The sequence below is a fragment of the Dermacentor variabilis genome, chromosome 1 (assembly GCF_050947875.1).
Source record: "Dermacentor variabilis isolate Ectoservices chromosome 1, ASM5094787v1, whole genome shotgun sequence".
In the NCBI taxonomy this organism is placed as follows: Eukaryota; Metazoa; Arthropoda; class Arachnida; order Ixodida; family Ixodidae; genus Dermacentor; species Dermacentor variabilis.
The window spans coordinates 153375081-153398543 of NC_134568.1; the positions used below are offsets into that span (position 1 = coordinate 153375081).

General features: G+C 45.7%; 1 protein-coding gene across 2 annotated transcripts in view; it reads right to left on the reverse strand.

The window, feature by feature from the left end:
- Positions 1-826: 826 nt before the first annotated feature.
- Positions 827-23463, reverse strand: part of Mtp (microsomal triacylglycerol transfer protein) — a 50527-nt gene continuing 27890 nt past the window's right edge. For both annotated transcript variants that reach the window (XM_075697716.1, XM_075697722.1), the window contains 13 exons: positions 19237-19325; positions 18491-18561; positions 17754-17914; positions 17196-17358; positions 16659-16772; positions 15894-16106; positions 13352-13563; positions 9852-9949; positions 9637-9758; positions 7977-8180; positions 6271-6425; positions 2917-3087; positions 827-1044 (listed from right to left, as the gene is read on the reverse strand). In XM_075697716.1, the coding sequence (XP_075553831.1) occupies positions 897-1044; positions 2917-3087; positions 6271-6425; positions 7977-8180; positions 9637-9758; positions 9852-9949; positions 13352-13563; positions 15894-16106; positions 16659-16772; positions 17196-17358; positions 17754-17914; positions 18491-18561; positions 19237-19325 (1921 nt within the window). In that variant the 3' untranslated portion in view covers positions 827-896. The remainder of the gene's footprint in view (positions 1045-2916; positions 3088-6270; positions 6426-7976; positions 8181-9636; positions 9759-9851; positions 9950-13351; positions 13564-15893; positions 16107-16658; positions 16773-17195; positions 17359-17753; positions 17915-18490; positions 18562-19236; positions 19326-23463) is intronic.

The window sequence follows — 23463 nt, forward strand, 5'->3', positions numbered from 1 at the left end:
CGCGTTGCGATACACTACCATTGGAATTCTTCCACTAATAACACCATTGCGCCGCATGAAATGACGACGGCACTTCTATTGGTCAGATTTTACAATATTTGGTACACAGGGGAGTCTAAAAAATGAAGCTTCGGCAGGAGGTATCGTCGAAACTAAATCCTCCAGTGCTCCTAGCGCTTCATCAAACAAAACAAGCTTTGCACTTTGGTTGACTCGGCAACATAATTTTTAAATCCCAGCAGCACTGAAGACACTGAAACTGCTATATAGGGCTGCATAATTTTCCGATCCGATGTCTATACGCTGCCTTAACGATTTGCCAAACATCGCTACATGCTCAGTAGTGCGTTTAGTTTTGATGATTGTGTGCTTCTAATACGAAGTGCACCTAATTTGTGTGGTCAAAATTGCAGAAGTTGCGAGCTAGGAGCAAGGCGCATACTTTGTACATTTCAAATATCTGTCACTCCCAGTGCTCTCAAATACTTCCCGAGCAATTATTTTTGCTTTACTTTTATTCGAAACAAATATCAGGGTGAAAATTAACGTATATCTCACGGTATACGTTGTAACTACTACGCGTCTTGGAATAAAAAATGAAAGGTTGAAACATAAAAGCACTGAAATTGAGCACATTTTAGCTAAGATTTAAATTGACATAGCTTTATTTTTTCACATTTTTTTGCCATCTTCCTCGCCACCGCCTGTTTGCAGCGACAATGTAATCGATATAATGGCAGAGGGACATTACTATTATTTGTTTTGAAAACATATACACACTTGACCGGTGCAGCAAGAACTATGCAATCATGCACACCAGGCGGAGACATGTGAAAACAACTTTTATTAATTTTTTTAGATGACAATTTCATAAGCATGTAGTGCCTAAGCGACATTCATACATCGGCGAGCATGACAGAGCAATACTCGCTGTTCTTATTGTGAAATGCATACGACTTCCCGCTTATATTTTGAGATCTCCTCTTGAGCCTGCGCACAAGATGCTTGCGACCCGTCACGCTCTCGTATTTCCGAATGTTGTGCCTGAAAAAAAATAAATAAACAATTGAAGGACAAAGCAGGGAACAGTGTTTTGCGATAAGAAAGCTGAATTCCCCATGCAGAAAATTCGATGCTCCTTGGCTTTGCGTGGAAACGAAATAACTTGACGTCTAAATGTGGCTCCAGAAAATACAACCATATTGCAAAAACTGCCTCTTGGCCTATTTGGTACTTGCTGAAAGATATATTTGCAGCTAAATGGACACACAAAGGTATAAGCATTGACGACCACATTGTCTTCGTCAGTTTGTGACTAATCTGTCTGTTTATGTCTATTTTCTTAAGCGCTTCTGTCAGTGTTTATGCCAGTGTTTGAATGATATACCGTCGTCAATGTTTCTATCTCTCTGTGTGTCCGTTTATCGGCAAGTATGACTTTCAAGATTGAAAGAAGATCGGTTGTCAGGCAAGTTTGCAAGTATAGCAACTAAATTCGAAAAAAAGAAAACTCAGTGCCCTTCCACTCTGTGAAGAAGGAAGACCAGTGAAGCTGTGAATGTATAGGCCTCTTAATGGCGGACTGCACCTCCACCGCGGGTCGTCCCGGCATTGCACTATCTTCGGGATCGGCCCACGTAGTTTTATGTCTACCCACGGACACAATCCTGGGGGAACTAGCCCTTAATAGTTTGGCTGTAATTAATTAATGACGACGACGAGCGCGGGAACAGTGGCACGAGCGCGTTCGCGCGGTAATAATCACTAATAAATGCTCCTGAGCCTGGCAGATCAAATATGGTTACGTAATTCTGGCTACAAATCCTGCGTGATCACTTTTTGTACTCGGCCACCAAAGGGGAAGTACTCTCGGCACGCAAAACTAGGGATAAATTTAATGCCTCTGTTTCCCACTATGCGCTCTTAGCACTGCTACGTGTTTCGATCGTGCTTAAGTCATGAAGCGTAATAGACAAAACGCAACACAAACACAGCCATCGGTCCTGAGCGGCCGTTGATATTGAAGCGTGTACTGACTGGCTTCCTGCCACGTGAACCAGTCAGACTTCTGCGCAGTGGAGCGATGACCACTAAGAATTATACTTTCCCTATAGCACCGTGAAAAGTGACAAAAAAATTCTTCGCTATTTTGAAACCCACGACGCTGCAGGCGATTAAGCAGTGAAAAAATACAAGTAAATAAGTAAGTAAAATAAAAACAGCAAACAGACGCCAAATGTGCTCAAGGATACACGCAAATTAACTTTAACTTGTTTATAACAACGTATTCTGTCCAAAATTTGTTCAATTATGGTAATACGAGAAGAAATATGAAACAGATTAACCCGGCATGATTCGATCTTCGCAGCCCTGCCGTGTATAGCAGCGAGGAGAAAATTCAGTTACTGAAGAACGAGAACTGCTCCTTGTTTGAACGAAGGTATACCACGCAGCAAACATAGCTCCTCGGCGAGTTGTGTAGCTTGTACCGAGCTTGCTCTACTGTAAATTATTCTAATTCGTGCTTCTTTTTTTCTCCGGCAATTCAATCCAATAGACTATAATTTAGCGTTCCATTCACTTGTCATTGCAGCGGAATAATGGCCTACATGTAAACGGGGAGTGCGTCGCGAGGTATCTGCTTTTTTTTTCATTTTCCTTCTTATTTTCCCCCATATTTCTTTCTCTTGTTTGTTAGAATAACAGATAATCGCCGGGAAGCCGAGCAGAACCTATACAAGGAACTGGAAATTGGGCGCACGATCGTCCGAACCCTACAGTTTCTTTTCTCACAGGTACAGTTGGCCAGCTACTAGGTCCGCTAAGTTCGATCAATGCTGAGCTCGTGAAAATATTGCATTTTCGGCCGGTTCAGATTCGGTACTCGGTCACGGCGACGACAGGCTGTGCACGCACCTAAGGACGACGCCTGGTTGCGTCATCTGGATGCACATCTTGTAGGGCTTCTCGTAGAAGTCGAGGTCGGTGACGAACTCGAGGTGCGTGTCCCCGGCCACGTTCAGCTGAACGTGGCTGGAGGCTGCGTCGCTGTTGAGCGATGCCGACGCCTGGATGACGGCCGCGCCGCTGCAGTGAAGCCAGGAAAAATTCAATGAGTGAAATGTGGTGTTTAACTACTAGTTTAACGGGCCCCTCACAGGCTTTGGGGAATTCGACGCACACCGCGAAAACTGCTGAAAATGTAAAAGAAAACTCGCGTGACCTTCTTCATGGAGGAGCGACTCACTTTGTCAGCAAGACGATGTTGCACGCATGGTCTACCGCGTCAAGCGCATGTCGCAGTGACAAATAGCCAGCAGCTGCGGGAACAATCGGGTATTCAACGCGGATCGTTCAAAACTGCCGCTGAAAATGTGTCGCGCAGCAAGAAAGTAGTCGCGTCGCGGGGGTCGTTACTGAAGAGAAGGAAGTGTGACCTCGCCTCCGATAGTGGCCGGAATACCGCTTGCGGGCGTTGGTATAGGCAACGGGAGAGGGACTCTGCAGCGGGGAGGGTAGCGTGTCTCATCCACGGCGGGTAGCGCTCAAGTATGTGTGGAAGTGCTAACAAGCAGCCGTCAGTCAGATGCTTTTTCAGAATGTGTCGTTTCACAGTACCGTGCGGCATCACCGACATTAAAGCCACATTAATTTTGTCTATTGACGAAATCAAGCCTGTTGCAGAAAACGCGCGCGAGTACACGACGCAATGCGTAGGAGACCGATGAAAGCCAAGCCACGATGAGGCTTTCGGGGCGACTGCAGCTGTGACGATAAAGAGGTCCAGGAGACGTGACCGACCGCAGCTAGAGTTCAAACGTCGGCTGGTCGAACAGAAAAGTTCTTCGTGCACGCAGGCGATGCCGACCGAACTTCTCAGTGCACGTCTGTCTTGCACGATCGTCTATATATACCGGGGCTTTCGCAGGGACCATCATAACGAGACGTTTACAGTTAATAAATGTGCTGCATGCTGAAGTTTCAAGATCATTCCTTAGTAGTTCGAATAATTCGAATAATCCTGCATGTTCAATTGAAGTGAAATCAACAGAACAGCGGAACTCGACTTTTCTGCCGTGTTTCTGTATACACGGTGTCCCAGCTAACTTTAGAGAGAGTTAAAAAATATGCGAATGCCACGTAGCTGGACAGAACCAAAGTAATGTTGTTTGCCGTCACTTGGAGATACTCAGATTATTTTTTTTTCATCCCGCCTAATTAGATAATTAGTCTTAATGAATGAATCAACTTCTCAAATATTATATTTAGATTAAAAGTGCCAATGAGAAAATTGTAGAGCGACATGAAAAACTCCCGATGCAGTTTTCTATTGCTCAATATGTCTTACACAAAATTGTTTTTTCCGAGCGTGAAAAAAGCCCTCAAATGCACGCAAAATTTCCTCGCGACTGGCCGATCGAGACACTTAGCGTGTATTCCCAGGCTTCTTTCACGCTCGGAAGAACACTTTTATGTAGCACGTATTGAGCAACAAAAAGCTGTATCGGGAGTTTTTCATGGCGCTCTACAATTTTCACATTGACACTTCATCTAATTACAATATCTGAGAAGTTTATTAATTCATGAAGACTAATTATCTAATTAGGCGAGATGAAAAAATATAATCTGAATATCTTCAAGTGACGGTAAACAACCTTTCCTCGGTTCTGTTCAGCTACGTGGCATTAGCATATTTTTAAGGTTTGGCTAAAGTTACGTGGGCCACTCTGTTTAAGGGAACACTTTAAACATACCAGCTACGAGACATTACGTCATGATCCGGTCGCCTCCTGCCCTAAATTTTTCTGAGTCAGCTGACGTGTAACATCATAATATGGGCACCAGAAAAACATAAAATTTTCAGACTTCGAATCATTATGCTCTTTTGTGTCTTCCAGATGTGACGCGACACTTCATGCAACAAACTTTTTGGCAATCACAGTACCTGTTTCTGAAGTATTACACTCATGTCGAGTTTCATAACTGACGTAATTAAAGGACGCTGAAGTGGTTTTAAACGTTGCAATAAACCCTGCGTCTTATTTGTAGCACAAACAGTAACACAAATAGGACTCACGTTTTAAATTCAGGCATGTAATTACACGATGCGCTTGGAAAAACAGATTGACTAATCACCTATGCGAAAGTGGTGGTAACAAACTTGACATTGACGTCAATGTGGTGAAAAACTCCTACCCATGTTCCGCGTGTTTCGTTGAAGTCTCGATCAACGCTTCTCAGAGAAAACAAAGCCTGGAAACTCAGAGCCGTGACGCAACTCAAATGAGTCAATCCTTTCGTGACAAAGCACGCAGCGACGGATATTGACACGTGTACTTATCTTTATCGGGCGACCACGTTTCGCCGCTTAACAAATGTAATCGCACAGCGAGGGACGCGCCTGCATGTATCCGACGTTTCTGGAAAGTTATCGATGCTTCTACCCGGCTGTCTGTTGTCGCCGAACCTTGTGTTATCTGATTCCATCGCGTAACCCGAATGGTGTAGAACATTGTGGAAGGCACGCGGGTCCGAACGATTAGTCTGGAACATTCGACGACTGCTCTATAAAAGCCGACGCGCTTGACCCGCTGATCAGATTTCCGACGATCGCCGACCGTGTTCGCCGCTATCGTTGTGCTATAAGTGTAGCCTGTTTTGTGGGCACAGGTTCGCCCAATAAAAGCTAGCTTTGTATTCCACCGTACTGCTTCTTTCTTCACCGTCACTACCACATAACAATATAGGGAACGCTATAGTATACAAGCATCGCTGATCGCTTGCCAGCACCCCTCCGATAATCCACCTGCTGTTAGTCAACTATCATGACTTTGTTGTTGCGACCTTCCCAAGTGACATCTGGGTAGCGTTGGGTGGACGTCGCCAATGACGTCATTATCGTGAGACAGAAAAAAAAAACAAGGCGGAAGATTTGACACAGTTTTCTCATAGTTCCTTTTCGTCTACAGTTTCCTCTCAGATTTTCAACGTAATATAGGGCACAATACGAACCAAAGGCATAGCCAGGCTAAACTTGCTCAATATTTAAGGAACGCTTTTCCCCTGTGAGACTGTGCAACGATCCTCACATCGTTGAATATGAAAAGAAACCTCCGGATAAATACCCTTATCTTAGAAACAAACAAAAGAGAACAAGGCACTTTTTTTTTCTTCTTGTAACAGCTACGTAGCAGAAATGCGCGTATATTCCATAGAAAAAAAATAAGCATGCAAATCATTCGCGAAGCGCATCAAGATGATTGGGCGCACCTGGTCTTAACCACAGAGTGGGAGTTCCTGTTCCACAGGGATATTTGTATGGAGCCAGTCATGTCCAAAGAAATGACTCCCTGAAGCTTCAGTTCCAAGACAAGGCCGTTGAGCAGGGCCACGAACTGGTGATGGTCCATCATAAGGAGGTTGCCCTGCAACATGGTCGCAATTGTCAGTCAGCTTATACCTTGTTTCACATCTCTCTCTCTAGTGCGCTTGAAACTGCTTCGAAAAGTTTTTTTTTTACGAAACTGGAGAAACGTACAAACGCAAGCAATGCTGCCGCTGGAAACGGATTAACGTTGGCATTTTGGAACTCTTCCGATGTTTTTTCTTGCAATGAGCAGGGCAAAGAGCCACATTGACTATTGCCCTCTTCATTGTAAACAAGCCATCGGTAATGGTTCCAAAGCGTTAGTACGTCATTCTTTAATTTTTTTCCTTTATTAGTCAAGGGCATGCATTCTTTCCTTCTATGCAACCTGACTATACAAGGGTAAGGTGCCGCAGAAAGGCTGGCCAACGTTTCAATAGGAGGACCTATCTTCATCAAACGAAGATAAGCCCTCCTATCGAAACGTTGGCCAGCCTTCTGAGGCACATTATCCCTGTTTATAACCTTTATACAAACAGTGTGCTACTTCATCTGTCAGCCTCATTCTTGATTCAGACTATTAGAGGAAATTTAGTCGAGTCCATAGTATAATATGCAAGTTCGCAATTTCATTGTTACCGTGCTGCAGCTATAGTATACTTCAAGGACTGCTAACGGTAAAACGATTGGTTAACGTCCAACTGGTTTTCTGATTAGCGATTTCTGTCGCGTGCTGCGGACCAGCTTGAGAAAGCGCCGAGACGCGTTTACCACTCTGGAAAACAAAATTTCAGCCTCGAGGTGCGCATACTTTCGCCTTCCTGTCGGTGGAAATTGTTGGTCGCGGTTCGTGCGTGAACGGAGCCAACAATAACGTGACTTTGACCGCGCGTTCAACCACTCCGCTGCCCGCGGCCACATACCTCGAAGCTTTCTCATCGCGGTTCGCCTTTCGTCGGAGCAGCGCAGCACACGCGACGGCGTCGTGACGGCTTGGCCGAAAAACGGTAGCGGTGTTCAGCACGGCCGGCTAGTTTCGGCTTTCAGCGGAGCGAGCGCGCAGCTCACGTGGGTCGCATACGTGGAACACTTCGCTAATTCTTTTCCTCCAGAATACAGCAAAACGCAAAATGATACTGACCCCGTAGAATATAGCAGCATCTCAAGGCCGAGAACGGTACGCGACAAACATCAGCAAGCTGGATGGATTAACCAGTTTCAACTACGATGCACTGACGCACGTTCGTGACGTAGATAATTCGTCAAGGAATTCGTTCTACTTCATGCACGACCGGCGAATCTTCCAGCAAATTCACATCGGCCCTTTGCGGCACCAGCGTTACTCTCACGGCCGAAAGGTTCGTAGCTGCGCTACCCAATGTGCTACTCTGTGGCAGCTATAGCTGAACGCACACGTTTGCCCGCGTACTTTTGACCAAGGTTGCACGTATGTGGTGACGATAACTTATGTGGCCGATAACATATTTCTCACGGCCAAATTAGCATTTGCTTTTTAACGTCACCAGCTCCTCGCTGAAGCGCCCTTTGCGACGAACACGACTCCATATGTGAAACAGCCAGCCCCTGAGCGGTTCATCCGAAGAAGTACCTGTAGCGCCGGCGTGGGCTCGCTGCCAGTTCCGGACCACACGTGGCTCATGAGCTCCGAGGTGCCCACGAAGAAGACGTACGGCCGCAGCTCGTAACCGAGCAAGCTGAGCCGCATGCCGGCCATGGCCTCTTCCTCCTCCGAGCCACCGGACTCATCGCCTCCGCCAGCTACACTGTCCAGGCCGCCAGCGAACAGGCCCACCTGCAAGAAGAGCACGAGCCATGCGCAAACACTTCCACTTCGAGTCTGTGTGCGCATAGCATACACATTTCGCACGTCACTTCACTGAGGGACTCGGAGACGCGACGCGCAAGCACAAAAACTTCTCAATTAATGATCCTTCATACCAGACACTTCCTCCCAACGCCTGGAGAGCATAAGGGCCCATGCGTCCCTTCGAGCCAGGACAGACAAATATATTTCCGTGCAACACCTGTAACTTTTATTCACATGTCACGTGGTATTCTTGCCGTTTTTATGGGGAGATATTTGCCAAACCCTTAGCTTGTCTTTGAGAACTTAATTGGGGTGAGGTTTGCGGTGATGGTAGACATAAAAAGTATATGAATTCAACAGCAAATAAAAACTAGGATGTTTAATTAATTATGCTACGTGCGGAGTATTAAGTGTGAGATCAAAGCACCACTTCGGCACGGTCAACATTTAGCAGCACCGGAATGAGCCGCGCAGTTGTGCGTGTCAATTCAGTTACTATTCAGTGTCCAAATATTTTCACAACGCGGTCTTTCCTTTGCTAGCGCAGTTATGAAACGCAAATTTTCGCGACGCAATACCGATGCAAAGATCACAATAAATAACAATTGAATTAAGATATATCCACGTTTAGTGCGATTGTAACGCCATGTTTCGAATTGAAGGAATTGTGCTGCCTGTAGTCGTCGCCTTTTGAACCCAGCGCTTGTGCTGACTTGTATAACACTGCAGTATAGTAACCTTGCTCAGAATATGCTAGCATGCTACGGCGTCTTCCGGCTGACGTCTAGAGGCCTCTAAATAATGCCGCGTCGCAGCGCGACTACTTTAGGCGGCACAGAAAGTTACCCCATAAACGTTTTGTAGTCCAAGAAAGAATATACTGCCCTTATCCTCAGCGTCAGGCACGAGAAGCATGTGAAAAGAAAGTCCGATTTGGATGGAACGAAAAAATTCTCGTGTACCGTGCTTTGGGTGCTCGTTAAGAAATTCCCGATGGCAGAAATTAATCCGGAAACCTCCACTACGACGTTCTTCATAGCCCGCGAGTTGCCTTGAAACGTAAAACCCCATAATTCCATAAGAAAAAGCGCATCGACTTTGCGCTGTCGCAACAGTTCCATCGCGCAAGAGAAATGAATCGTTGTAGAGGCAAAAATATAATGAAGGGTTGCGGGTATGGACAGGGGCGCTGCTGATTGGCAGACTTTGCCACCACAAAGACCGACAAAAAGTCACGAAGAACAAAGGACAGCGCCGGGCCAGTTCTGCCCGAATTCAATTTAGTGTTTTCACGGTCTGATGAGGGGTGCTGATATCTCAGCATAGCTGTATCTGCATGTTCACCCATCTTCACGTTCCATGTCCTAACGGCTTTGAAAAGAACAATAGAAAGACTATAGTAAAGATATTATTTAATGTCCAGTTAAAGTGCGCTGCTTACCGAAATTAAGTTGAGGGTTTCATCGGCAGTCTCGAGATTGAAGTCCAAGGAGCTCTCCTTGAGCAGTCCACCAGGTATGAGCTCCATGTTGACTGCATAGGTGGAGTTCAGGTCTTCGCCTTCTACGAGAAAATAAAAAGGCGTCGCCACTGTTTTGAACTCACGAATATCGGACGCGGAAGCACGGTGCAATTGTGGGGCGACCCGAGACTTACTGGCCAGGTATTTGGTGAACGTGGCAGATGAACCAGAATGGGCCAGGTTGTAATAATTTCCAAAGGTACTATTGTTGAGCACCTTGCCGGCAAATGACCTGCGCATAAAATAGCTGCTTTAGTCCATGGCTGGGAAATCGCAGCGCGAAGTGACGACGCAGGCGGGAGTACCTTCTGAACAGAGAAGACGATCGATAGTGAAACTGACTGTGTTAGTGGGAATAAAATTGGAACGTTTTAAGGAGACCGTTGCACTAGAAATGTATTGCAAGCGAATGAGAAGTTGGGCTAGTTGGAATTGATCCATGGCTTCGAAATTACAGCGGGAAGTGGCGACGCCGAGAGAACAAGTGAGAAGTGCGTTTCAAGTCATTTTCAAGCCACAAATTTGTTTCAACCAGCAAAGCTTTCCATCTCCTACTTTAAACCATCTGAGCCTCGACTGCTACATTGTAATGAAGGCCGAATTAAAAAAAATAATTGTGTATAGAGCTTTGAGCGCAAGTGAAAAAAACCCAAGGTGGTCAAAATCCGGTGCTCTTCGCTTGCTTCTCATAGCCCTCGTGCTACTTGGAGTCTTAAACAACACAAAGAAAATGAAATAAAACCTACTGAGCGGTCCAGAAGGCAGATAGGAATACAAATAGAAGCAGAATCTTCGCTTTTAGGCTAACGTGTAGGTAAACAAATCCAGATAGCGATAACTCTTTGTGAACAGACGGCGCGCAACGATTACGAATCAAACAGCTAAGGATACGCCCTAGCGCTGACTCGCAGCTGCATGTTTACTGAGACAATAATGCTTCCATGGGGAAGTGAAGCATTACTGAATTCTAATTTAATTTGCTAAAGCTGCATATTGTCTCATTTACTTGTATGTTTTTCAGGATACACCTGCTCAGCTTCCGGGAGCCAGTGTTCTATACATCAAGAACAGCCTATCCTTGCTTCTTTCGCGATAAATAAAATGAAGTAAGACCATGCCTTTTCATCTGCCTTCTTACTTGTTACTGTTGGCTGCACCTCATATTCAGCCTCAGTAAGCATTATCTGACATGAAGTCATTGCATTGAGGACTAAATGCAATGACAACTTTCTGAAGACACAGCGCAACACAGTAAGAACCCAATGGAAAAACGGTGCAATGAAGATCCCATGAAAAACCAACGCAATGAAAATACAATGAAGACCACATGGAAAAACAACACAATAATTCTCCAATGGATATACAATGGATTCACGGTGGCTACTTTTCCATGACTTTTCAACAAATCCTCCATGAAATACCCATGGAATTTCCACAATTTTTCTGTTGATGGTACAATGAAATATCGATGATAAATAAATGGATTTCCAACAACATTTTTTTGTAATGGCTGGCAGCACAATGTTCGCCGAACAAAGAGAGCGACGGTTTGAGTGGACTTGGTGCCAAGTATGACACCTGGCTTTTGTTGGGTAAAGCAGAACTTCACGGACATCCCGTTCAACAGTATAGACCACCGGGCTCGTCAACGATGATTAGCCTTAATCTCGACGGCCCATGCAGACGGCACCGCATCACTGTTATGCAGTCTGATTTTCTCTCTGCACTCCCGTGTTACCTGAACTAATAGGCGTACTGGAGAAAAAAACATGGCGCAGTGCTGAAACACGGCCCACTATACGGCATGCAGAAGCGCTGGAATCACCCTGAGGACGGGTCACGTCGTGGAATATCCTCGGCCGCATCGTTTAGGCGCCGGTCGGTCATCTTCCGTGCTGGTGTCTGACTGGTACAGTACATCTTGTAACTGTCATTTACTTGTACTTTAGATGGCAAGCGTTCAAGATGAGACAAATTAAATCTTTAGTGCGAATAGGCACACTTGTGGGGTAGGTGTGTGGAGTAACAGCGCCCTCTCATTTTCTCCAGCGCCGCCTTCACGCATTGACTGCGGAACGGAGTGAAGCATGAATTCTAGAGCATCGTTAAAAAATAAAGCTAGATTGATTCTAGGCTCAGTTATCAATTTAAAGTGAGCATAAATGGGGGAGGCGACGCGCTTACTATAATACTCAGTCAACCCTCAATAACTCGAGCTCCAGTCCCTCGAAATATCGGTTGAGTCGAAATTTCATTCGGGCCGTGTTTTCCACCCTAGTGATTTTTCACCTCTTATCGCGAAACGCTTTTGTGCAGGACTCCGGATATCTCGAAATTTCGAGTCCTAAAATACCAGGCAAAAGGCAACGCGGCAGTTCGTAAGTCGAGGCAGACGCCGCGCCGAGCTGCGTGATCTTTCCCCCTATTTCTTTCACCGTTCGCGCGCACTTTGTTGAGGCCTCACGCGGTAGCGGCGAGATTTTTCGTCCCTCTCATTCAGGACGCTGCCAGCGATGCATCAATGTGGTCGCAGCTTATTAATTGTGACCTTGGGCAAGCTGATCGGCACTTTGGAGCAGGCGCGTTCAGCCTTCGCGCTGCGTCCAAAATAAGCCAGCATGCAAGCCCTCTGCGTTTAAGCGAGATCGCGGCTTGATAGGCACGCTCGCTTCATGCCGCGTGACGGGGAGGCGTAAATTCCGCGTCACTTGTGGGCACCTGTTAAAGAGGTGACAATTGCGCTCTTCCGCAGTTTCGATTTTCGAAGTTAAATTGCATGGAATTCAATACGATGCAGAAAGTGGCAGCGTCAGCTTTTGGGATGTCTGAAAATGGTTATGCTTGGATGACTGGCTTCAAATATATCGTTAGCGTCAATCGTCTTGACTCTGTGCCGATTTATTTTTTTTATTTAATTCTGGGGTTTTACGTGCCAAAACCACGATATGACTATGAGCCACGCCATCGTGGGGGACTCGCGGTTTAATTCACCACATGCGCCCAATGCACAGCACATGGGCGTTTTTGCGTTTCGTCCCAACCGAAATGCGGCCGCCGCGACCGGGATTTAATTGATCCCGTGACTTCGTGCTTAGCAGCGCAACGCCATAGCCGCTAAGCTACCACGGCGGGGTTTCACTCTGCGGCAAGCACGCTGCATTGATACAGTATACCAGTAAAGTCACTACCGGTATATACGCGGACGCCTCCGGTGCTGATGCACGCGATATTGACCGAAAATATTACTAGCGCTATTTTGAAAAAACATCCGTGCGTGTGGTTTATGCACGGCCAGAGCTAGTGCTTATATTTTTGCATTTCGCTTATCTCGAAACTCCGCTTATCTCGAAATTTCCCAGGTTTTTACAACTTCAAGTTAATGGGGATTTTACTGCATATACGCGCACGGAATCGCTCTCTTCGTACCATGCGTGCCCCACGTGCTGAGTGGTAGACCGCATGAATATGTCGCCAACTTGAAAGCCCTGCATTTCCAGCACATTGTGACAACTATCAACTTCCGGTACTCCGCGTTACAAGTACATGTGCCGCACAGAAATACCAGTTTGAGCTCAAGGTGGTCTACACACACGCGCATGCTGTGGCACACTAACGTGAGCGAAGACATCAATACCTGGCACGGTCCGTGCGATCGACCAGTTCGAACAGCTTGCTGGCGATGAAGGTGGCCAGCTCTGGAGCCTCGACCCTGGGAAGCAGCTCCAGCGTGCGCTCGATGTGCCGCAGGCTGGAGCTGGAGAAGATCAGCTCGGCGGCTAGCGCACGTGCCGTGGAGTCGTGACGCCGGTCCACCTGCCCGTACACTTTCTCCAACGCGTCCAGCACCTGTGGCCAAATATGTATGCATATATTTAAAAGCACACGGGCAGCGCGGCAAATCAGGCCATACTTTGTCCATAAAAGTATTGTCGGTGTTACCTGCAGGCCATTTTCAGTGCTCTGTGTTTGCAGTTGGTTACAATTTTACCCACATAACTTCTGACAAAACAGACGAAAACTTATTCATAGTGGACTCAATATTTTTCATTAAGTAATAAAAGTTGATGAAGAAAGAATGACATGCCGAATAAATATTTTTCAGTGTTCTTGCCGTTTGCTTCCTGTGCCGTTTTACGCCTGTATTCTTTACATTCTCGAATTTGTCTCTCCATACAGCCGTCTCGCGCTTTAGTGTACGAGTCCGTGAGCACTCATCCTTGTTCATTGCGCCGCCTTCGAGATCCCGTGGCTGCTCGTGCGTATACTGTTCTATAGCGTGTGGATGTCCGGAAAGGGTTAATATACAATGTCAAATAATTTACACCCTTAAAAGTGAAAAGGGGTGTAAATGTGTAACTCACACCCTTATAGGATGTCGGTTATACAAATCAAACCCTAAATGTGCGAGTTAAAGACACATTTACACCCTTTGTCGCTTTTAAGGGTGCAAATTATTTTACAGTGTATACCGGTGTCACACAGCCACTTTCAATCTCGATCGAGCCCGATCTGGATCAAAATTCTCGACTGCGACTGGCTTCCTTCCGCAGATTGAGCAAAGAAGCCAATCGCGACTGAGGTATTCGATCCGAATGGGGCTCGATCGCGATCTAATGTGTGCCATGTGACGCCCGTATTGCACTTGGGACATGTTTCCGATCTTTATTGTGATGGCGACGCCATCGCTGCCATATTTCCTTTTCACCCAACTCTGTTCATCGTAAATTTTACGTATGTGTTCCTGACAAGTAATCTATCCATATAAGTTCCCTTATTAAGTCCCCTTCGTGTTGTTGAAGATGGCGGTCGTACTTCACACGTCCACGGCGTACGAGCAATGAAGTGTAATTCGTTTTCTATAGAGCAAGGGACAAACGCCCATCGAAATTCACAGGGAAATGCAGCCCACGTATTGGGAAATGTGTCTCGCTTCGAGAAGTGTGAGGTGGTGGTGTTCTGAGTTCGCAAAAGGCTGTGAAGACTTGTATTTGTATAACAACCGGACATGCAAGACAGTCAGCCGGACGAATTCTACCACAGGGGCATCTCAAATTCGCCATTAAATATACATTTTTCAAGAAATTTAACTGCGGAAAGCACTATGAGCTAGAAAATGGAGCGTTCGTTCGTCACGCTTTGGCTCAGGCACGGTACTACATGTCATAAAAGAAGACGTCCTACGTACTCGACCAGGCATCGAACCACGATCGCGCGTCCTCAAGCCGAACATTCGAACCATTGCGTCGCAGGTCAACTCGTGTACTGCACCACGGCGCCCACGGTCGTGCGCTGCATTGTCAGAGGCGTACGGTGCCTGCGATGGATCGAGAGCCTTCATACACCCACACACATATGCGCTCAAGCGTCGTAGGCGTGCGTATACGAAGCTCCCAATGGACGCTGGCGAACTGCGGCGCGCTCTTCCCGCTCCACTTGCGTTCGCATAGCGCTGCGCGTGCTTTCGGCGAGATTCGCGGATTCAGGAAGCAAATGTGCATGAAAAGTAAGAAATAAAAGCAAAGGAAAAGGAAAAGGCCAGGACTTAATGCGAACTCAGTGAAAGCAACCTCATGGATGGCTCTGTAACCCACTTTCATGACCTGGTTGTAAATGTATGGCGCTGCGGACAGCGCGTTTGCTGCTGCATGAAAAAAAAAATTATGCTGCTTCAGACTGCAGAGCAGCCTCTGCACAAGAGTTTCCGGGAGTTCTCCTATATGGCAATGGAGTTCTTTCAATGGTTATCCAGGAACGTTGATGTTAATTTTCTCTCAATGTTTTTCAGGTCAAGAACCTTCCATGCATATAGGGATGGGGACGTGCAAAAGGAGCGAGAAACGAATAGGTTTTCTACATCTTGCATCAAGCAGCTGATTCTAGCGAGACCTCTTACTAGAATCTGCTACTGGCTGCAAGAGATAAATAAACAATTTTTTTATCTCGTTCTGTTCGGACACCTCGTCACTATCCCTGGAGGGTTCCTGGCCTGTCCGCGACCGCGAGTCGTGACAACAGGCTGACTATGCGTCCAGGAAACGAGGGCTCATAACTGATGTTCGCAATAAGTGAACTGACGTCATCAAAAAGCCTCCAGAGTCCGGCAACTTTTTTTGTTTTGTTACATGAAGGTGCGAACAGGACAGCCGTTATTATATACGAGATGAAAAACCCTGTACCTGGTCGTTGAAGTGCTCGCTGCCGATCTTCTTGAGGGCACGCAGGGTGGTGAGGACGGACTTCTTGCCTCCATTGCGGATGGCGTAGAGGAGCGTGGACAGGGTGGACGGCTGCGCCGCGTTCTGCAGTCCGCGCAGGTACGTCTGCCAGCAGTGCTCGTCCTTGCACTGGCGCAGCTGTCCCTCGAGGAACTTAAGTGTCGCGCCTACTGCCTGCGTGAGCGGGCCGTGCGAACATAAGCTTTGTCCCGTTTCAGCCGCCATGATGAAATATGCAACGAGTTATTTTCCGCATTCACATCACAGCGACACCTTATTAATCTGAAACCCGGCCTTCCTATATTTTTCCTCCTTTCTTCCTGGGCACATATTACCACACTCGTGATTAATCAGAACTGATTATACCATGAATTTCTAAGGTTATATTACAGAGAATTGTGTCCATAGCCGTAACGTTGATCACACACACTATGATACCTTTTGCGACTTCCTAATGGCGCGTCTTTCTAACTTGTTGCGAGTTTACTAAACAGAGCTGAACTGATTAATGAAACAAATTGTGCAAAACATTTCTGGATCCTTTAGCGGACAATTTGTGAAGCTCATTTCAGGTACGTACGCGGGACCGAGCACTCTACCGAGGCTGGTCGAGGTCACAGTCGGCTATAGGCTGCCTGTACGCTGACATGGCATGCAACTCGCGCGCGCACTTCGCTGCGTCGACGCTTGGCGGCATCGAAGTGCAACAAGCGAGAATAGACGCACCTCACTCTTTGCGCAGTTCCGGGGTGCTTTGCAGTACACGTTGACCAGGGCCCCGAGGGTGGCCACGGCGGACGCCTTGTTTTTCACGTTACGCATGTCCTTCTGGGCGACGCTCTGAAGAATGATAAAATTCAAACGGTGCACAAAGCTTTTGTCGCGGCATTTTCGAATACAAGCTGGTAAATCGCTTTCGAAGAATCGTTTCCTGAGAGTGTTAGGTGCGCAGAACGACGGCGCTTACAAACAACGGTAGTAGTGCACCTGCGCCTGCTACTGAGTCAATGTTATCCGAGCTGGCTTTTGGACGGCCAGAGGATGCAAAGACACCATACTATGCTGAATGTATTTGCTGCAGTTGGAGATAAGAACCCGAGAAGCATAATTGCATAAATCATATGGCAAAGTGATTAGGTAGTGTGCGTCGAAAACAAATGATATCAATTAACGCGAGAAGCACCATAACTGGTTCTCGTGCATAAAGCGTTATAGAGCATACGTGAATTGAGGCCAATGCTATATCGGCGCCAGTCGACTCACCAGGATCTCATTTATGATGGCGGAACTTGGATGAGACGTAGCCATAAGGCCAACGAGGAAGCGCTCGGCAAGGTCACTCTCGGAATTGAAGTTAAGAAATCTAAACGCCGCCTTGACGGAGGCCATCGTCTGCGCCGCCGCCGCCAAGTCCAGAAGCTGAGGTCTGCGGTACAGGGAAACAGCAATGGAGGCGCGTGGTTATGCCAGTGACAGAGACGCCGTCGCACATTATGCTATACACATGCACTTACACGTGACGCTATACAAGAAATCGACGCACGGACTCAAGCAATTCTCTGCCTGCGAGAGCACCACTATGTATAGAGGGCGAGCTTCAGAATTCATCAATGTTTACGTGAGATATACGGGTGAATTTCAGTATAAGGTCTGTCGCTGCTGCTTGGAAAGTCAGCTATTAGAGCTTATATAGTGTTGCCGAAAAAGTACTGCGCAAAAAACACATACATATCTCTTGCATTACGTAAGTACCCGTTCTTCTGTGCGGGTATTTCGCGCTTTTCCTGCCCCACAAGTTAGGCTTCCTGAGTATGCACGCACGTGATGTTCTTGTTCTTGCTGCTCTTGAGGACGGCATGCACTTCCTTCTCGGAGGCCTCCCGGAAGCTGTCGAGCAGCCTGAGGAACGACACGGCCGACTTGAGTGTGGCCAGGCTTTTCGCGCGGAGATTCGACTCGAACAACTTAACGTTGTCGGCCAGCTGGGAGAAGCAGAGAAGAGCGTGACATTAATTGAAATCGCAGGCACTGCTCCAGCACCGAACATTTCTGGTCATACGAAATCGGAACGCTCCCCACCCACCCTCTAAATTTTTTAGCCATTATTCTCCCGGCTCCACTTCCTCCTACACATGATCCAGCTAGTCAACCTGCCAAACTTCGCTATGTAGTCTCTGGCTTGTTTTTTTTTCAAACGCACTATTTGCCATACGGCATATTATTATAGCGTATTTAAACAAACACGTGCAATCTTTCTTCGAGAAGAAGCTGAACAAGTGACCTGTGAAACTTATCCTCCATAATTAACAACTTGTAATCTTGGGTTGGTCTGTACTTATCTCGGTACCTGTAAGCACTATTTCTCTTGTGACCTTTAATATAGGCAAACTAAGATAATCGTACGGCGAGCTTTGGCAATCTAATCAAAAACCGGCTTCGTTCCTCGTCGAAGACGCGTGTCAGTGGCCCGTTTCGACCTTCAAGAATATGCCTTGTAAGCTCGTGCATTACAGCATTGTCAGTATGTTACGGGTAAATCGAGACATTTTTTCACATACGGACTTGCAGTTTTTGGTGCACTTCTTCAGTTCCGGCCTTGCGACTATGGTATCCTCAGTGACTTTGTGACCTGCAACAAGAGAAGTGCAAACAATGCGAAAAATAACTACACATATATATTTACTAAAGAAAAGTGACTTCGAGATTAAGATATTTGCTTTTATTTTTAAACTCGCAGATCAAGAAAGGAATACTACTGCTCTCGCACAGTTCCAAACTATTTCGTGCCAAAATAAAATAATAAATTGATACATAGTTTTTCTGCCATATATCCTGTTTGAAGCACGGATGCCTAATTCTGAGGCAATGACTACGACATACATTTGAAAGCAGCCCTCAAGGATGGATAACCTTATTGCGCTAGATGTACAACAACATACTACTGCTGTATGGCGTGAAGCTCAGACCGCAGCCACATATATATCTAGCATGACAGTCACATATGTGTAATTTACAATAAAAAATATTACATTAGAAAATTGTGCAGCAGACTTTTCTACGCTCTACTAGGTACAGTTCTGAAAAAAATCTGCTTTCAGAACGAAAACAAAAGTTGACTTTATCGCCTTACAAAGAAAGCTGAGCATGAATATACCAAACGGTTGAATGCGCGCGCGGCTGCTTTGCCGTGCCTGTATTTTTTTCCGGCACCATCTGTTTATGGTCAGCAATATGTGAAAATGGAGTATGAAGGTGGAGGTAGGCATGAAGGCCGAGCACATGCAAACACAGTGTAAGCAGTTACCAGCGGTCAGCTCTTGAATTACTTCCGCTTCTGTTGCTGCAGCGAATGTTTGACCGGACGGTGAAGTGGATTCCAGTTTGTAGGTATGCCTGCAAAATAAAAGTTCAAGCAAAAATAAGTTGCATACGCAACAGCATAGAGGGGTTCCTGCATAGGGCTATTGAGCAATGCTTTATTATATGACAAGGCGCTGCTTTCACGACCTCAGGAAGAATAAATCAATCTTTTTTATTCAACGCCGAAATGGCGTTGGAGGAGACGACTAAAAGCCTGTGAAAATGGTAGAAGAATATCAAAGCTCCCCACGCAAGATGGTTCTATATGCACAGTAACATATGCAGTAATATATGGCAAGAACACTGACTATCCCAATCGAAGCAAAGACAAGCAGAAAGCAGCAGAGCCATTAATATGCCTAGAGTGAATGACTATACTTTGTTCAGCGACATTAGGTTCAACCGGAGTAAAAGACTGGTTTAACGGAAACGGAAGGTTATAGTGGTTATAGCTTGTCATCTGACAGCCCATGTTTGTTCGAGTTTTCATACTAAAGTAAATGCAACCAGCACGTACTGTACATCGCGTACAATCTACATTTCATGAAAGAGAACAATTGTAATCCACCCGAATTGTAGCACGAAACTACAAATGAACTCTATACAGGTTTCTCAGACAGAAAACCTAGCAGTTTAAGAAAAATTTGTTCCGGTCCGTCTAGGATAAACTCTTCCTCAACAATGAGCGTGCCTTATTTCGTACGCTAGCTATATTCGCATAACCCATGGCGCAGGGCAAGCTGCAGAGTTTTTAAGGCTGCTTTCAAGTCCCTAAAAATGGCCCAACGATTTGGTGGCTGCTGGAGCACGTAATTGATTGCACCTTCAATCCCCTAAAAGTTTATGATGATACTTTACTAAAAGTTTTACCGCCAGTTTTACTTCACCGACAGTTATACTGAATGACCATTACCAAGGCGCTGAGAGGGGCTGCGTACGAGCTTGTTTTGTAGTCTGAAAAACACTGATTTTGCGTGCGCAGCGTTTATATACAGATTAGTTTCCATCGCTCATGAAGTTAATGTAGACTTTTCTGCAGCCTATTTTTCAAGACGCGAGACACATCAGGAGCTCTGAACAAGCTGACATTAACACATATAACCAAGACGAAGAATTTACTCATAGAGACAATAACTTGTTAACGTAACTGACTTGATGAAGCATAGGGTTTTTTGGCGCAAGGGCCATGGATAGCCGAAGAGCACCAAGAAATGGTGTGGGGAAGTCGATGATGCGGTGAATGACAACTGCCAGACGTAGCGAGGCTGTATAGCTAGAGGCCTAAAATATTCCCTGTGAATAGCAGCTTGGGCTTGTTGGTTTTCCATCCTGCTGTTAACAGCGCAAAATGTAGACGAGAGACGAGACAAGAAGACACCGCAAGCGCTGTCTTTCAACAACGTTTATTTTGAAAGAAGCACGGCTTCTTATACCATTGCCCACACGTGTCGCAGTCACGTGATCGCACATCATGTGAAACATGCACTTTTTCTTCTTTGTACTCAAGATAGTGGTCAAAAAGCTCAAGTTCTTTTTTTTTTGTCAGTAACACGGACGGCGTGCTAACGCATTGGTCACGAAGTCTGGTAATCTCGGCTGCCTCAATTATCTCCCGGACCAGCTGGTCATTGTGTTTCTTCAGCCCTTCACGGCGTCTGAATTCTGCGGCGCAAGCTTTTGAGGGGCAATCCCTTACATGGATGCCTAGATTCCTGTTAGCCTTCTCGACACCAAGTTTGTGTTCCTTTAGTCTTTCATTTGTGCATCTCTAAGTTTGCCCTATATACCTTTTTCCACATTTCAAAGATATTGAATACATCACGGCTTCTGTGCACTCCATAAAACGATTCTGGTGATTTATGGTGCACCCTTGCTGGTTTATCGGCTCTTCAGCACTGACGCGTCGGCAGAGGCTTTTCAGTTTTTCCGGGGCAGTAAGCACTACATTAACTCCAGCTTTGCGCCCAATATTTTTCAAGCGGTGAGATAAGTTGCGCACGTATGGCAGGGCCACGGTCCTTCGCTTTTCTTTCATTTTTGGCTTCTCGCCACCTTGCTCGCCAAATAAAACAGTTGCGAGTGGCGCCCTGTCCCGTTCTCTTCTCTTGTGTGTGTCGGTTTATTTGGCGCCTTCATATTTTATAATGAACTGCCATGGTTGCTTAGTGGCTATGATGTTGGACTGCCACGCACGAGGTCGCGGGGTCGAATCCCCATCCCGGCCACGGCGGCTGCGTTTTCGATTGGAGCGAAATGCGAAAACACCCATGTACTTAGATTTAGGTGCACGTTAAAGAACCCTAGGTGGTCCGAATTTCCGGAGTCCCCCACCAAGGCATGCCTCATGGTTTCGGCACGTAAAACTCCATAATTAGTTAACTAAATCTTCAAAACTCTGCAGTACAGTTCATTTCAGTGCTGAGCACGTTTTCCTCATGAAACTTCACTGCCTACTGAAGTGCAACTTGACAATATACTGCATAGTTGCAGCGAAGCAAGCATTTTATTTCAGTTCAATAAAGAATTAAGCCTTCGTCATTCTACATAATAGGCGAGAGAAAACGTATAAATTTACGCGCTAATAATTTTATTTTTGTGGTTACCGCCTGATTTGGGTAACAGGAAAAGTACGAATTATTTGCAGCCTCGCGGAGTAACACTTGCTGGCGGTTATGAGGGCGTGTGCGGGGCTTCACTGTTGACTTGAGTTATATCCGATTATAGCAGTGTTTTTTGAATTAGCTCTGGAAAAATTATAAAGGAATATACATTTGCGGAACCATCACAGTTCTTTTGGATCCCTCGTTTACTGCTCTTACAAGTGCTATAACCGGCTCGTATTGTTATTTGGGAAGTTGCGTAACGATGCGTGGCCGCCAGTCCCGTACAACCGCGTAGAGCGCAGGACGCTGCGGTTCTAGACGTACTGCGCCCACCGCGGAAGGTTAGAAAAACATCTATACACAAGCACAGCAAAGAAGTGGCTACGTCAGGCGGCTCGACTGATGACTGTAGAAGCGTCATTCAAAACACACGGAATTGTTCTCCACTACCGCCGGCGGTTTCTCTGCTTCCTTCTCAAAAAGAAGGTTGATCCATAAAGATTTTCATAAAGAACGGTTAAATTTGTTAATATTCGCTTTTTCTTCCCGTTTGGCTGTTGCCTTGGCTCTCTCCCTTAGTAGATCGCTTAATTTCTCAACTCCTTGCGACTCTTATTTCCAGTTGAAAATTTTGCACGAAAAGTGCTGTACAGTTAGGGAAAAATTAGACGAGGGAACGGGGGTCAGTTATATTGCTTATGCTCCTATCTAAACACATGCAAAAGGAGAATTCGTTTTTCTCGGCAACCACGGCACGAAATTTGACCAGGTTTGTTGCATTGAAAAGAGAAACGTAAAACCTAGTGACTGTTGGTTTTCAAATTTGATTTAGATCGTCAATTATTTATTTAAAAATGGCAAAAAATAAAAAATTTTCAGAAAACGAAACTATGAAGTTTATAACTTCAACTCAGCAAGGAAAAATCACAATTCTGTGTATTGCATCTGACGTTACATCTAAAGGGGATAACATTTATATGTGACACATGAATCTAAATAAAAAAAAGTAATATGGAAATACAGTTTTTGCTGAACCCGTGTTCACAACGCAACAAATTGACGTAAGATATAAATTGACATATCGAATTCGTCGGCTTTGAATGATCTAATGGATGCCATTTACAGAACTGCGGTATCTGTTTTTCATGCAGAGCTATTAATTTATAAACTTACTAGGTCCTTTTTTTTCGAACTTTCGAATTTTCGAAAATAGTTTTCACAAAATTCAGGCCATAAATCGCAATTCCGCTTCCAACAATCACTAGAATTTAACTTTCTCTCTCAAACTCAACCAACTTCATTGAAATCAGTTCAGGGGTTATCTCAAAAAAGCGTTTTTGTGTTTCGCATGTATTTGAATAGGCCGCGTTGGAGTTGGGCCCGAGCTAAAGCTTCCTCTTAATGGTTATTACAGGGTTCGATGATGGACGCTGTTTCGCATTATTTTATTTTGCACCTTACCTAACCCATATCGCCGGTATATGGTTCCGAGGATCTGCCACCGTCGCGGCGAGCTGTCACTCGAGGAAATAATGAAGCAAAAGGACAAGTTAAACGCAATTGGTGTT